Source organism: Lichenostomus cassidix, chromosome 4, assembly GCF_008360975.1.
Source record: "Lichenostomus cassidix isolate B80296 chromosome 4, HeHo_3.0, whole genome shotgun sequence".
Taxonomy (NCBI): domain Eukaryota; kingdom Metazoa; phylum Chordata; class Aves; order Passeriformes; family Meliphagidae; genus Lichenostomus; species Lichenostomus cassidix.
Genome location: NC_139484.1, coordinates 1,242,298 through 1,256,460, shown reverse-complemented (window position 1 = coordinate 1,256,460; position 14,163 = coordinate 1,242,298). Strand labels below are relative to the sequence as shown.

The following is a 14,163-nucleotide window of genomic DNA, read 5'->3' as shown; positions in this document are numbered from 1 at the left end:
CATTCATCTGCACACAGCCACGACGTGCAGCAGAAAATGCCACACATAATTGATGTTCTTCACTTGAAAACACCTCCATATCCCCTCTTTCATAAAAGACCTGTTATTCCCAAGTTGGACAAGGCAGGAATTAACTAGACAACTCAGCATGATTCGCACAGCTTCAGTGAAGAAGTGTCAGAAGTGAATAGCTCTTACAATAGGAAGCGAGCACATGTAGAGAAAGCATTATCAGGTATTAAAAATCAAAGAGATATATCTTGACAACACCTGTAAATGCACACGTGCAAGTGATTTGGTGTCACCCTCAAGTTTCCCCCTCAGATCTCTTAAGAAGTGAAGAGGCCAGGTGTTAGGAGACCTACTGCACTGACCCTTTTGAAAGCCTGTGCTGTAGCTTTCATCTGGATTGCATACAGCTTCCAGCTATACTTGGTTCAGATGTCACTTCTCACACCCAAAGAAAACCCTAGCAAACTTTGACACACCTCTCACAGCCTCAAACAGCTCCCCCATCACTTTGGTGTGGACAAAAAAGGCCTGTGAATCCAGAAACATGTGCCTTCAGAAACCTCTCACCAGCATCCATCCTCTGCAACCTCAGCCTCTGGTTCACCTACGTGGCAAATCCAGTGATCCGAGAGTGCTGACACAGGCTGTGTGTGTTCCTTGAGAAACCCATGCTCTGCAGCTGACACACAAACAGCCTGCTGTACACCAAGCTGCAACACCAAACACCCAGAAATGCCACAGGCAGAACCTATGTGAACCCATGGGGAATACAGCAGCAGCCTCTCACTGCTACCACATTACTTACGTCAACTGCAGCACCTGGTCCTCCATCAGGGAGATGAGAGGGCAGATGACAACTCCTGTGTGTCTAGTGTACACAGGAGGAAACTGGTAGCACAAGCTTTTTCCATAGCCTGCAAGGAAAAGAAAAGCAGAAGTGAGACATCATGCTTTCTATGCAGCTACAACAGAGAATTCTAACATCTTGGTGAGCTCAAAAAACCAAGTCATGTTTGTTTTACTACACTCCCCCAAAAACGGGAATGACTTTTTGCTGTTTCTTAGGATGCAATGGTAACTTACCAGTTGCCATGACAACAAGATTATCTCTTCTGTCTTCTAAAAGAGAATTGATCACTTTCCACTGGACCCTTAAAATTAAACAAAGGGGAATACTTGATTTCTGCCACCACAGATAACAAGTAAATTGTATGAAACTGCATATTCTGTTGAATTGTGGGTTAAAGGGACCCTTGAGGCTGCCTTGGAGTGTTTGCACACTGCAACCACTCAGACACTCGTAAGTACTGCAGGTAGGGCCATGAGTGCCAGAGTGGGGATCTCTAACAGGACTCAGGCACACAGCACTTGACGCAGACATTCACAAGAGATCACAAATAATAACTGTAGTTTTCAGAGTGTTGGTGGATCAGTTACCTTCAACACAAGAGTCTGCAAAAATGACCTAGATTTGTTTGTTTGCATTTTTTTCAAGTAAGTAGTAATAAAAACATTATCCAGGTTGGAAGAAGGGCAAGAAAATGCACCCCAGAGTGTCCATTTTAACGGAAAATATACTCACGGTTTAAATGAAGAATGCCCAAAATAGGTCTTCAGACACGTGATATGGCTTTCTCCAGGTTCTGGCAGCAGTGGATCTTTAGTGGGAGAGAGGGGAAAACACTCATTTGGGATTAAATTTTAAAAAGATAAAGCACTGTCTCCACAAACAACAGTCTGCTCACGGTTTGTGATGCCCAGGGGTTAGAATTCGGGCAACTCCCATGAAAAGAGAGACATCAAACTCAAGATATTTTCAGGCTAGAATGAAGGATTAAAAAAGCAAAGAGGCTCCTCAGAGACCTTGCACGAGGAGGAGAACATATGGCTTGATTAATGAGATAAAGCATTAGGACTGTAATGCATAACTGCATCATCTGGAACAGGTTCATCCAAACAAGTCAAGGTGTGTTTCTCCTCACATGGCAGCTTTCTTTCCCCATTTGATTTGTCTCCACAGGAACAACCCCAAAGCAGGTCAGAAACACCCCCAAGGCAGAATTTCTTATGAATTCTGCCATGAAGCAGCAACAGAAGAAGAGCAAAAGCAGACATGTGAGGTGCCACCTCCCCCCTGCTTTGCTCTGAACAGGTCCCCTCAGTTCTGCAGCGCCTCCACACCCCCACATCCGTTCTACTCCTATTAGCAGACATTTGCTAATGACAGCAGAACTTCACTCTGTTTTGCCAGCCACACCTTTCTGTTTTCATCTTGACACAGTGCAAGTTCTCCCTTAGAAACCCAGGTGAGATTTCCTGGTTTGAGAAACCAACCACTAAAATTCACTGTGCGTCCACAGCCGCTTCTACAGAGAGTGATTTTTTTAATATTTATTTTATCGGGCACTAAAATTTAAAGAAAAAAAACATACCAAAACATTCCTCTTCCTCTTCCTCAATGCCTTCATCTTCATCACCATCTGGTGCTACATCCACTTCTGGGTCATGAGTTTTCCTGGCTTTACTGGACTCTCCTTCAGGTAAAACTCCTTCGCAATCATCTACATCTTCTAGAGACTGAGAAATTGAGAAAACTTATTTTGGAGTTTGAAAGGGTAGATAAAATGCCTATCTGAGGTAATATGATATGGAAACCAAGTTTTAATCTAGTTGCAACTTAAGTCTAGTGGGTGGATCAAGTCCAAGCTAGTATAGTAAAGATGCCACAGGACACAATTGATACTCCAGTCTAACACCAGTAAATTGAATTCTTTAGGTATCCACGTGTTTATTCTGTCCATCTTCTGTAAGCAGCATTGTTTTGCTTCATAGTCCCTCCCCTTAACTGTGCTCCACTCCACTGTGATCCCAGAGCAGCATCATTAGAAAAACATTGAAAAATAAACCCTGAGGCACTCACTTTCAGCATCTCCATTTCCAGCTCCTCATCACTCTCAATGACACAGGAAACATTTTGTTCATTGTCTGTGGAACATGCCTCCTACAAAATCAACACGATTCTCTTAGCAGCAAAGTCATTTCTGTTTTACCCACAACCTTACAACCTTTTGCACTTACTATAAGCCGCTTCTTTGTATGATTTAACTTCTTACCGAAAATAGTTAAGCTCAACATTCAGCTCTGTGGCCTGTCCATTAAAAACAAAGTGTTTGAAATAAATATTAGAACTTAACAAGTTCTCATTACCTCAGGTGCTGCTTCATTGACCAATTCCTTTGCAGCCTGACGTTCCAAGACCTGAAGCTCTTGCTCAGTAATGTCCAGGGACATGAAGTCATCTCTGTCCTCTCTGTCTGTCAATCTGGCTGCTGGAGTCCCGTTTTCCACAGCAGTGTTACTTCTCTGTGCCTCCTCTCCATTCATTTCTCCCTCCCAGAGGGCAGCCAGTGTAGCATCAGAGCAGATGTTGAGGTCACCTTCAGGTTGCTCAGCACATTCTGCGTTTTGTGCTTCCACGTTTGCTGACTTGACTTCAAAATGTGTTGCAGTTGCACCACAGCTCCTCTGCAGTCCAGAAGGGGAACCTGAGCCCAACAGTGTGGTTTTTAAGGCATTGACATTCTCTGATATCTCAGCTAGGATTTCTGAAGCCCTAGGAGGCAATTCAAGGAAGGTAAACCAAAATTATAGAGGCAGTCACTACAGAACAAAATTCAGGCAAGTTCAGTGTCAAACCCACTGCAATCAGACCAGTGAAAACACATTCCTACATATTAAAACCCCAAATTTCTTGGAAAATTACAAACAAAATAACATATCTGAGGTCCCACAAAACAAAAATACATATATATGAACAGATATCAAAAGCAAACCACTGATCTTGGAGGTAGAGACAAGTCAGCAAAAAGCTGACCTCTGGAAGTTTTCCAGGTGTCCAGAAGAGTCAGGGATATGAGAAGCCAGGTCCATTATCTCTTGAGCCAGTGAAGTCAAGCGCTCCTTCACACCGTCAGATGTGGCATCTGCAACAAGAGTAACAATTGGTTATTTCATAATAATTGGGGTCTAACACCTATATGTAAATAACTCACATTCCTGCAACTGCATTCCTACAAGATCTACAGCTAGTAAGACAGCATTTTCCAGAGCTTAAAAATCAAGCACAGGGAAATCAGGCCAAGCTTCCAGGTATTTCAGCATTGCATGTCTTCCATTACACGTGCTCAGGGAAAACAGGTACGCAAGGAGACCATTACAAAGTGATCCCTCCCTGCTTCCCTCCAGCTCCCAGAAAAGAGCTGCTAACACAAGATATGCTGACTAAACCAAGGCCAAAAACATGCACCTCCTATCAAGGGTACAGTGCTGCCACTTCTGCCTTTGACAGAAAAATCAAATTCAGTGAAAACAAAAAGGAAAAAAAACCCTCACTACCTCTTTTTCAGCCTTGAGCTACCTGTAATATCTTCTTTATGAAACACAGAACTAAACAAAAACTAAGATTTTACAATCACCTCTGATGAAGTAAACAATGTTAAGCTGCTCTAAAATATTTGGGTTCTATTTTTATGCCTCAATAAAAACATTACTTCCTAACATGGTTTATTTTGTGGCCTTATTTAATTTAATCTTAAGGTATTTGTCCCTGCATCTGCAGCACTGAAATTAACTCACTGAAGTGCTTCCATAAACAAACCAGAATGACAGCAGGAATTCTTCCCATCTCAGCAGAGACAAACACAAACAAACAATATCCTAAGACTGCCTTCCTACAGCAGTATGGAAAACAGTCACAGAGTATGGTTACCCTGGGCATCCAAGAGGTTTTACTATCTGCTCCCTCTGGAAGTGATCTATCATCACCAAGAAGCCAAACAATCCTGATACTGTAAAAAAACCTGTTAGGAAATGGAATATGCACTCATACATTGAATAAATTCCTTATGCTTGGATGGACAACTTACCTTTCCTTACACTAAATGATTTCCGGTCACCGTTATTCATATTTTTCAGTTTTTCATAAACAATGTAGCCAGCCTAAGAGAGAAAGGAAATAATTAGTACTCAGTACTGCACAGAGAAAAAGCAATAACAAAAAAAGTTAATCAGGCAAAGCATGGCACCAATGCATTGTGAGCAGCAAAATTATAAACTGGAATACAACTCACACCATACTAGCAACTTCCCTGACTGCATTGTCCATCAGGACCAAGTTTCATGTTACAGAATGCTGCACTGAAGGCCAAATGCTGACTTGGGACTCCCTCTGGAATGGATACTCTTACACAGATCCCAGAGAGGTTAATCTCAGCAAGCTCGCTGCCCACAGAAAGCTCCCAGTACTCAGCTCCAGTCTCACCATCTGCTCACCTCATTCAGATTTCATGCTGTGCTCCAGGAGAAGAACTATAAACCTACCAAGATGGATTCAGTGTGTTTAGTATTTCCCTTGGTATGAATAATGAGTTCTAACAGAAAAATACAGCCTAAAGCCAGCAATGTGCTAATTAGGCTACACGTGTTAAAAAAGAAACAAGTTACTCCCTCATGTTTTCCTGGGAGGCTCCAAAAGGCAGGCCAGGTGAACAGAGCATAGTGGGAAAGATGTGTAGTCTAGAAAAAAACCACCTACAAAAGCTGAACCAGGCATAAAAAAATTTAAGATCTTTTCCTTACTGGTTTGGTCTTCACAGGTGCTAAACCCTCCACAGCTGAACTTTCAACTAAACTAGAAGTCAGGAAAGAAACCACTGTCCCACTTCCCTTCCTCTAAGCCTAGAAATAAGAGACTGAAGAGATTTTCTTTCCTGCCATAAGGAATGATTTTCTCCCAGGAAGCAGGCGGCACCCAGCAGCATATTGGTAAAGCCCTTCACAGAATTGCAGATAAACCAAACTTCATCCAAAATAATGAAAAAACGTGGACTTCTGGAGAAACACAAAACTCATATGCAACTAAACTCTTCCTGATAATCCCCACTGTGGTTCTCCTGTATTATCCACCAGAAAATGTTGTACTTCTTCTAAGTTGCCTTTGAATTTCACCTCACATACTATATTTAACAGGATTTTGGTTCATAAGCAGCTAATGAAGATGACAAAACCAGAAGAAAATACATCCAGAAGTGGTAACAAGCTACAGCAAGCACCTGCAGACAAGGGAATAAAGACACAACCAGCAGCTAAGAGCACACTAGAGAAGGGATTTATTCCCAGAGGTTGGAATGGTGATTCCCTGTGGTACATACATAGGCATCTGTGGCTGCATAGAGCTTCTGCTCCTCGTTGAGTGGAAACTCTTCCCAGTTGCTGCAGCGGACAGACTGATCCTTCAACAGCTGCCTGCCAAAAAGGTGCTTCACCAGGCCATTGAGACTCCACATCTCCTTACACTTCAGCTGGGGGAACAAACCCAAACAAAACACCAAAAGAAGAGGATTTGTTTAAAAGGGAAAGCACCCACACCTCACCAGGAAGAGCAAAGCGTTCTCAATCCCTTGTTAGAAGCAAATAGCTCTAAGTTAGTCAAAAAATACTTGATTTTTCAAAGTGGTAACTCTTCTCAGTGCTATCACACTATCAAAAATATAAAATATCTGTACAAAAACCATCTTTGGGTTGACAAAATAAAAGCCCTAGACTTAAACAGCACCCCCTCTCTCCTCCAGGATTTTCTTGTTATTTGCCTTTCTAATTAGAAAAACTCAGTCTCAAACACCAGGGATTTATTTAATAAAACCCAGGAATATTAAAGCCTGCCTGTGAGTGATGGACATCTTTTGTAAGGCTGAAGTGAAGCACAAAGCAGAAGAGCACAGCTATAGCCCACGTTAACCACTATTCTGAGAGCTGGGAAGCAGCTCATCCCAAGTCTCCAAAAGCCACCCCACCACACTGTTGTTTCCAATTGCTTTTGCAATCCCTTGTCCATCACAGCTGCTGCACACTATTGTCTTAAGAGCCAGTTTGGGAAACTTTACTTCAGAGTCAAGGATCCAGGCCTCATGGGCACAGCCTGCTGCTATTCTGACTTGGAAAACATGCATAGCCATGGAGCTGAACAGCAGCAGTGCAGCATTATCAGCTCATTGCCTTGAATCTGGTATTAAAAAATCTCTCCTAACTGTTCTTTTTAGGCTCCCCCAGCCCTTCCCCTCCTGTTGTGCCATTATATATAACCCTGTTCTTTTGTTCTCTTTCAAGTTTATTTTTAGTTTGTTTTCCCTTTAGCAGAAGACTTTTAAGCTGCTATCAGAGATCACATCGCTCATCTTCATAACAAATTTTCCCAAACTGAATGATGGGATAAGAGAAAGGGGGTGACTGAGGAAACTCCCAATTTGAGAACTAACAGCTCCTTTTCCTTCGTGAGCAAAGCAGTTAATTTGTACCATTTCCAATCCACTGGAAAGTGAAACTCTAAAGTGGCACATATGGAAAGCACTGCTCCAAATGCTGATGGTGCATCACAGAAGGCATGAGAAATGCGTGGTAAGACCAAGCACAGGTAAGCAAAAGACTGGTGCATACAGAAAGAAAAGCTTTAAGGGACACACTAGAATGATTTCAAGGCAATGAACCTTTGGCTCTCTTCCCTAAAAAGTCAGCACAGGTGTCCCTGCATCAAATGATCTCTGAAATTCAGAACAGAAATTCAGGCTGTGCCAAATACAGCACAACTTGTAGAGCAGGTGCTGGAACCTGCACCCACACCAGAGCTGAGGTGACACAAGCTTGAGAATCACAAAAATCAAGATATTTCTACAGCTCCAGACTGTGGGGCAGAGACACCTCTGCAGGGAGGACCTCAAGGGAGACCTCGATGCCTCCCTCCAGCAGCACCAAGCCATGGCAGCAGGACTGCCTTCTTGTACTCTGTTTATAAGGCTCAGCCATTGCTGGGACAATGACACCATTGCCAGCAGAACAAGCTGGCTATTTCCATCACTAAGAGTTAAAGGAAAAGCACTTGCAGCTGCATTCAAAAGCTACATCTTGTAAACACTAAAAATGAACAGACCTGAAAGGGGACAAATGTTGATTAAAAACTGGCTCACTGAAACACAGCATTTAGTTCTGCAGCTCTGAGAGGTGTTTTTAAACAGTTTCTAACTAAGTTGCAATAGATTTCTGCTTTATTCCACAGGACACATCTGCTATTGGAATTGAACTCCTATCAAGACAAGGAAGCCTCCTTTTGCACAGCACAATAACAAGATTCCCTCCCACAACAAAAAGATTTTAAGTTTTACTTTCTCATTAGCAACGTCAGTCAGCTCCACAAAGCTCTTCAGTTTGATTTCAAAGTCACTCATCAGCTTCCATTGATCTCCCTCAATTCCTACGCCAACCTTTTTAATTGTTTCATCTTCGAGCAGCCTTTTGAGTCCCTTGGGAAAACCTAAAATAGATTAAGCCCAAACATGAGAAACTAAATAGTGGAAGATGCCAGAAAATCCAATGGAAACGACAAAATCCAAGCAAAAAGGCCATCTGCAAAACCCTGGACTTTTAAAGGAAAAGTCACCTAAGTTCCTCTGTTTATGTGACTTCTCCCTGGAATGACTGAAAACATCAACTGGTTGTAATGGATCATCTGCAGACAAGCAAGAAGGACGTATTTGTAACACACAAAATCATCCTGCACCTGAAGACAAACCAAGTAAAAAAAACCCCAAAACTTGATTTAATTTCTCTTTCTGATTGTTAACTCACATAACAAAAAGACTGCCCCTCACTGGAAAAGATACTTTAATTCTCAAAATTCAGTGTTCATTACATGAAATCAAATGTTATTTTACTATTTTCCACATAATTTCTTCACAGTTTTTGCTATTTCACATTTCTGGGCAACAGTTTGAACCATAAGCATGGAAAATCATCAGGAGCACAGATTCTCTGGAGACACATTCAGAGCTAAGGCTGGGCTGCTCCAACAACAGCATTTGGAAAACAGAATTCACCAACCAGATGCTGTGCCAAGGCCAAACATGTCAGTCTTGTCAGCAAGCAAAAACCCACAACATTCAAAGATGCACACAGATACTGAGTATTGTATTTTGATTTCTCCCAAACTGATGGCACAGCAATCCTGGATCAAAGGGTATTTTCAAGCTTACAGGACTGAATTAAAGCAGGCAGCTTTCTCATCTCGTTTCCTACAGGAGGGAGCAGCCACAGACACTTCATCCTTGAACAATAACAGCCTCTTCCTCCCCTGTGTGTTTGCTCCCATTTAAAATTCAGAGTGTCTTATTTAAATCCATACCTTCAGGACCCCACAGCTGGATACCCTGAATTAGTCTCAAGTGCAAATCTAGTACCTACAAACACACAAATTGTATTGCACAAGCACATAATGCTTATCTGCCTTGGTTTTCACTTCAATTTTCAGTCCTGCAATATGTATTTATGTACTTCAACAAATACTTGGCATTGCTGATTTTATTTGTGCACAATTATCTCTGCCCTTTGACGACTGCCACTGTACAGGTACATTTGCAGCTACAGCCACAGTCAGCTGTGTTGTGGACTGGGAAACTGCAGGTCCAACCCAAAGCACGAAAAAATAACTGGTAAAATAACCCCTAAACAGCAGCAGCAGCTGAGATGCAAAGTACAGCATTTCCAAAGCATGTGAGCCATAGCAAAACACAGAAAATCCTCCACAAAGGAGGGAGAATTCAATCATATAAAAGCCTGCAACATACACAGCTGCCTTAATGTACAAGGGATTTTCACCCGAGGGAGCCATCATTAAAACCTTCAAGGATGGGCACTTCCCAGCAGAGGACTGGTGCCCCATTTCTACCTCCTCATTCCTAGAAAAGTGACTAACAAAAAACAAAAAGTCTATGTTGAAGACTGTGCAGAAGCTACAATCTGAGAAAGAGGTCACATTTCGAGAAATCTGTATGGAAATTTAAAAATACTAAAAAATGGAAAATTATGAACAATCTTCCCAATAAATAATGTGATTTTGTCATTTATACACAGTCCAAAAACTCTTTATTCCTCCTGCAAAACAAAGTTTTTTTGCTAAGACTTACTGCATTTTGTCGTGATTTGGCCAACATTTCTGCAGCTCAAATATTTTACCATAATAAGCAGAAATTGGTTCTGGTTGCTGCACAGGAACCAGAGTGCACAAATCCCTCAGTTCAAAGTGCATCTCCCATTGGCAAGAACAGGCATTCTGAAAAATCATTCCCAAGTAAACACCACCTTTTGCTGCAACACAGCAGCCCACGTGCAGCCACACTTGGCACTGGCACACAAACATCTCCCGTGCCAGAATCAAAAGCATTTCAGCTCTTTACAGCTCTTTTTCCCTCAGCTTCCTCTCCTCACATCATTTTCCTTTGTGCTCTTGCGCCTCCCTGACGGAATAGCCTCCAGCAATTAAATTTTCCACCCCATTTGCTCTAAATGACAAAGGATTGAACACCAACATTAAAATTATCGCTATTATAGCTCAGCATGAGTCCCCCAGGGAAATCAGAAACCTCTCACAGGCATAGTTTCAATCCAACATTTTAAACCAAAGGTTATAAAATTGCCATCTCCTTCCCTCATCCCTATTTTCTCTATTTGGAAGCTTTTATTCACATCCATAATGAATTCAGCCTCTGCTAAGCACACCCCCTTCTCTCCCCACAGCTGCATCACACCAGGTACCCAGTATTCTTTCCCAAAACTGATGTCATTTAATGCAGGTATTGGGAATAAACAGCACATCTGCCATCATTTTTTTGAGGCTTTTTGTTGAAGACAATTTAAAAAAACCCCAAAAACCCAAACAAAACCACAAAAAAAACCACAGCCTGCTCTATTGAGGTTCATTGTTTATTTTGGCACTAAACAGAAAACTCATTAGAGGTGCAGGGAGTTAAATTTTTAAAACTGGAATAAAATATTCTCTCCCAGACAGAAAAATAATCCTCAAGTAAGACTCTACTGCCCTGTTCAGAACCCACATCCTGTTCCCAGGCACACATGGCAAATTAAGATTATCTTAATATATAGGCACCACTTTAAAGAATAAATCCCTTTATTATAGGTGGGAAAGGGGTGAAAAATGATGGATTTATGCCCTAAATAAGAGAGGAAGTGCAGTACCTGCCATGGAGGAGATGTGAAACAAGTAACACTTGTCCTCAGTGACACACATCTGGATTACAGCTGTTTTGGCAGTTTTCCCTTTCGTGTATGATGGTGGCCATTCAATGTCAAATCCAACAGCAGCCCCATCTGACAAACTCTGCCTGGAAAGAAACAGACACCCCTCACGTTTATCTGTTGTTCCATCAGCATTTCAAACGCCAGCCTTAAGCCACCTTACACAAAGGTGAAAGGTACCCTGGCTGTGACCCTCTTCATTTCATGTGTGCAGGACACAGAAACAAAGATCACAGGGAGGTGAAACTCCTGCTCATTCCCAAAGCCACATGAAATGCTTCAAAACTCAGCAGATCTGCTTGCAAACAGTAGCATATTATTTATAAATAACTTTAGTTTGTGGGTGAAGAGGAGGACAGGGAGACAACACTCAGCAATTGCTGTCACACACAAAGCAAATGCATAAAAATGAACTGATTTATTACCAATCAAATCAGAGGAGGATAATGGGAAATTAAACAACCTTAAAATACCTTCTCCCCAACCCTCCCTTCCTTCCTTGGCTCAACTGGACTCCCAAATTTCCTATCTCTTCCCACTCAACAACACAACAGGGATAGGGCCTTCAGGCCCTCACTTCTAAAACTTGGCTGCACAAGCCTCAAGGACAGGCAGAGGCAAATGATGGAATAATTTTTATTCTCTTAAATGGCTCTCCTTGATTCAACCCATAATCCCTTGAAAGATAATTCTTTGTTTATCCCACAGCAATGGAAGTTTTGTACAGATTTTTTTCCCCCAGCAACATGAGCTGTGCTACAAAAAAAAAGGGGGGGAAAATAATAATGTATTAGCACCACGAATTTATTGTCTTTTCTTTAAACATGCAGTCCCCAGTTAGGAATTAACACTTCTCCATGAAGTCACTGAAGCTCTTGGAATTATTCATACTGTGAACAGCAATGAACCTGCATCACAGCTTTCACAGCTTTGGCTTAGAGGGACTGAAAGGCTCAGCAATGGCACCTTCCACCAAAAAATGGAAAACTATTCACAAGAGCCAAGTCCACCCCAAAAAGAAAGAAGCACTCAAAGGAAAGAAAAAAAACTGAATATGAGCTGTTACCTGATATCTTCTGAGAGAAGGGAACAGTCACTGGCTTCGTAGCTATAAACAACAGAGCCACAGAACTCCAGGAATGGCAGCCCATCCTCCAGAACACTCCTCTGGACACCAGGCTTCTGTCAAACAAGATTTGGGAGAGATCTGGGTACCCACCACACTGTCCTCACCAGGGACATCCATCCCAGCCAGGCTCACCCCTTTATCAAAACATTTGGCATCCTGCCTCAATTTCTCTGCTGAACTCTGAGCACTCCGACAACAAGTGAAAGTCATGGTTGTTTCACCTGTTAATTTTTAATATCCAGGCTACAAATTATTTACTCCCACTTTGTAGAATAAAAATTGCTGAACTGAGTACTCTGCTTTTCCTCATTGTTAATAATTTCCTAATTGTTAAAGCTGTTTTAGGTGTTACAGGAAGGCTCCCTTCCAGTGGGCATTTTCATACTGAAATGCTCTTAAATACAGAAAAAAAAAAAAATCCAATGACACATTAACACTTTTGGGACATAAAAAATTAATGAACAATTAATTCACCTGACACATCTGAGCTGCAAAACCTCCTGGAGAATTGAACACATGCAAATGCAAGAAGGGTCTTCCCAGAACCAACCGCCCTGCCAGGCCACAGCTCAAGGTCATTCCCTTTGGAGCTCTCAAATTATATGGATGAGAAATCCCCCATCCTTGCTGATGTAGAGACAACATTCCTGGATGAGCAGCAGGAACATCAGAATTCCTTTACAGGCACAGGCCTAACTAAAAGCAGAGGCTCCAAAGTTGGGTTGTTATGGATCCTGCAAAGTGTCCCCAAGCCAGGACCTACCTTTTTATTCCCCAAAGATTCCTCCTGGCTCTCTGTAAGCATCCACTGGGGATATTTATCCTGCAAGCCAGCAGTTACCACATCCATTATTTCCACATTTCTGTTCCTTTTGTTTAAAAAAAAAAAAAAAAAAAAGAGGAATTAGAACAGTCAGGAGATTATATAGAGATGAAGCTGTCACTATCATCAGGCCTAAATAAAGTTATGGGAAACTTTTCACTTTTTAATTGATAATCAAGGCTCAGCAGAACTTTTCCCTTGGTGTGCAGCAGCACAACCAACTGCCCCTCTATTTCAAGTCCAAAAAAAGGATTTTAGCACTAGAACAGAGACATAGCAATAGCTATCCTTTACAGCCACTCAGTTCTTTGGACTGTGACTGCCAGGAACAGAAGAGAGGAGTGGAGAAGCTGGAAATAAAGGACACTCTGCAGCACCCACAGCCCCGAAAACCAAGTGCACCACCTCCCAGCACAGCATCACCCACCTGCCCAGTGCTAAGCCAACCTCCGGAACTCGGCATCACTCAGCATCCAGCGAGAAGCTCCCATCCAGCGCGGGCGTCCTCGGGATAACCGGCAGGGTACATGGAGCTGCCGCCAATCCTCCCGGCACGGGTAACAGGCCTTCCTCTGCCACAGGAACGAGCAGCCTCAGCGCTGGGCAGGCAGCCGGGACCCGCCGTGCTCCCGGAGCCGCCATCCCCACAGCCCCTGCACTACCCCTCCTTCCCCAGGGACCCGGGAGTGTCCCCCACTGCCCCCAGGAGTGCTCCCAGGACCTCCACCAGCGCCCTCAGCGCTTCACCTGCTGTCCCCCCGAGCCCCAGCACAGCAGGCCGCGGCGTACTCCCTCGGCAGCGCACAGCCCCGCGGTCCCACGGTCCCGGCGGCGCCCGCGGCAGGGCGGCAGTGGCCCCGGGCACTGCCCAGGGGCTCCGAACGGGCTCGTTCCGCGGCCGCGGCCTCTCCGCGCCCGGCACCGGGCAGCGCCCACCCTCCCTCACGGACCCCGCGCGGCGCGCACATTGCGCGTCACCCCGCGGCGCGCTTTGCATACGCCATCGCTGCCGCCCCTCACTCCCCGTCTCCGCTCGGGTTACCCGAGGTGACGCGCACGC

General features: G+C 43.4%; 1 protein-coding gene across 2 annotated transcripts in view; it reads right to left on the bottom strand.

Annotated features, from left to right (window-relative positions):
- WRN (WRN RecQ like helicase) overlaps positions 1-13,149 on the bottom strand; it is a 28,132-nt gene extending 14,983 nt beyond the window's left edge. For both annotated transcript variants that reach the window (XM_085057528.1, XM_085057530.1), the window contains exons 1-13: positions 13,044-13,149; positions 12,218-12,333; positions 11,092-11,237; positions 8,226-8,374; positions 6,222-6,371; positions 4,938-5,010; positions 3,887-3,995; positions 3,220-3,625; positions 2,933-3,013; positions 2,445-2,589; positions 1,595-1,670; positions 1,096-1,163; positions 818-926 (exon numbers count right to left, since the gene is read on the bottom strand). In XM_085057528.1, the coding sequence (XP_084913654.1) occupies positions 818-926; positions 1,096-1,163; positions 1,595-1,670; positions 2,445-2,589; positions 2,933-3,013; positions 3,220-3,625; positions 3,887-3,995; positions 4,938-5,010; positions 6,222-6,371; positions 8,226-8,374; positions 11,092-11,237; positions 12,218-12,333; positions 13,044-13,130 (1,715 nt within the window). In that variant the 5' untranslated portion in view covers positions 13,131-13,149. The remainder of the gene's footprint in view (positions 1-817; positions 927-1,095; positions 1,164-1,594; positions 1,671-2,444; positions 2,590-2,932; positions 3,014-3,219; positions 3,626-3,886; positions 3,996-4,937; positions 5,011-6,221; positions 6,372-8,225; positions 8,375-11,091; positions 11,238-12,217; positions 12,334-13,043) is intronic.
- Positions 13,150-14,163: the final 1,014 nt, after the last annotated feature.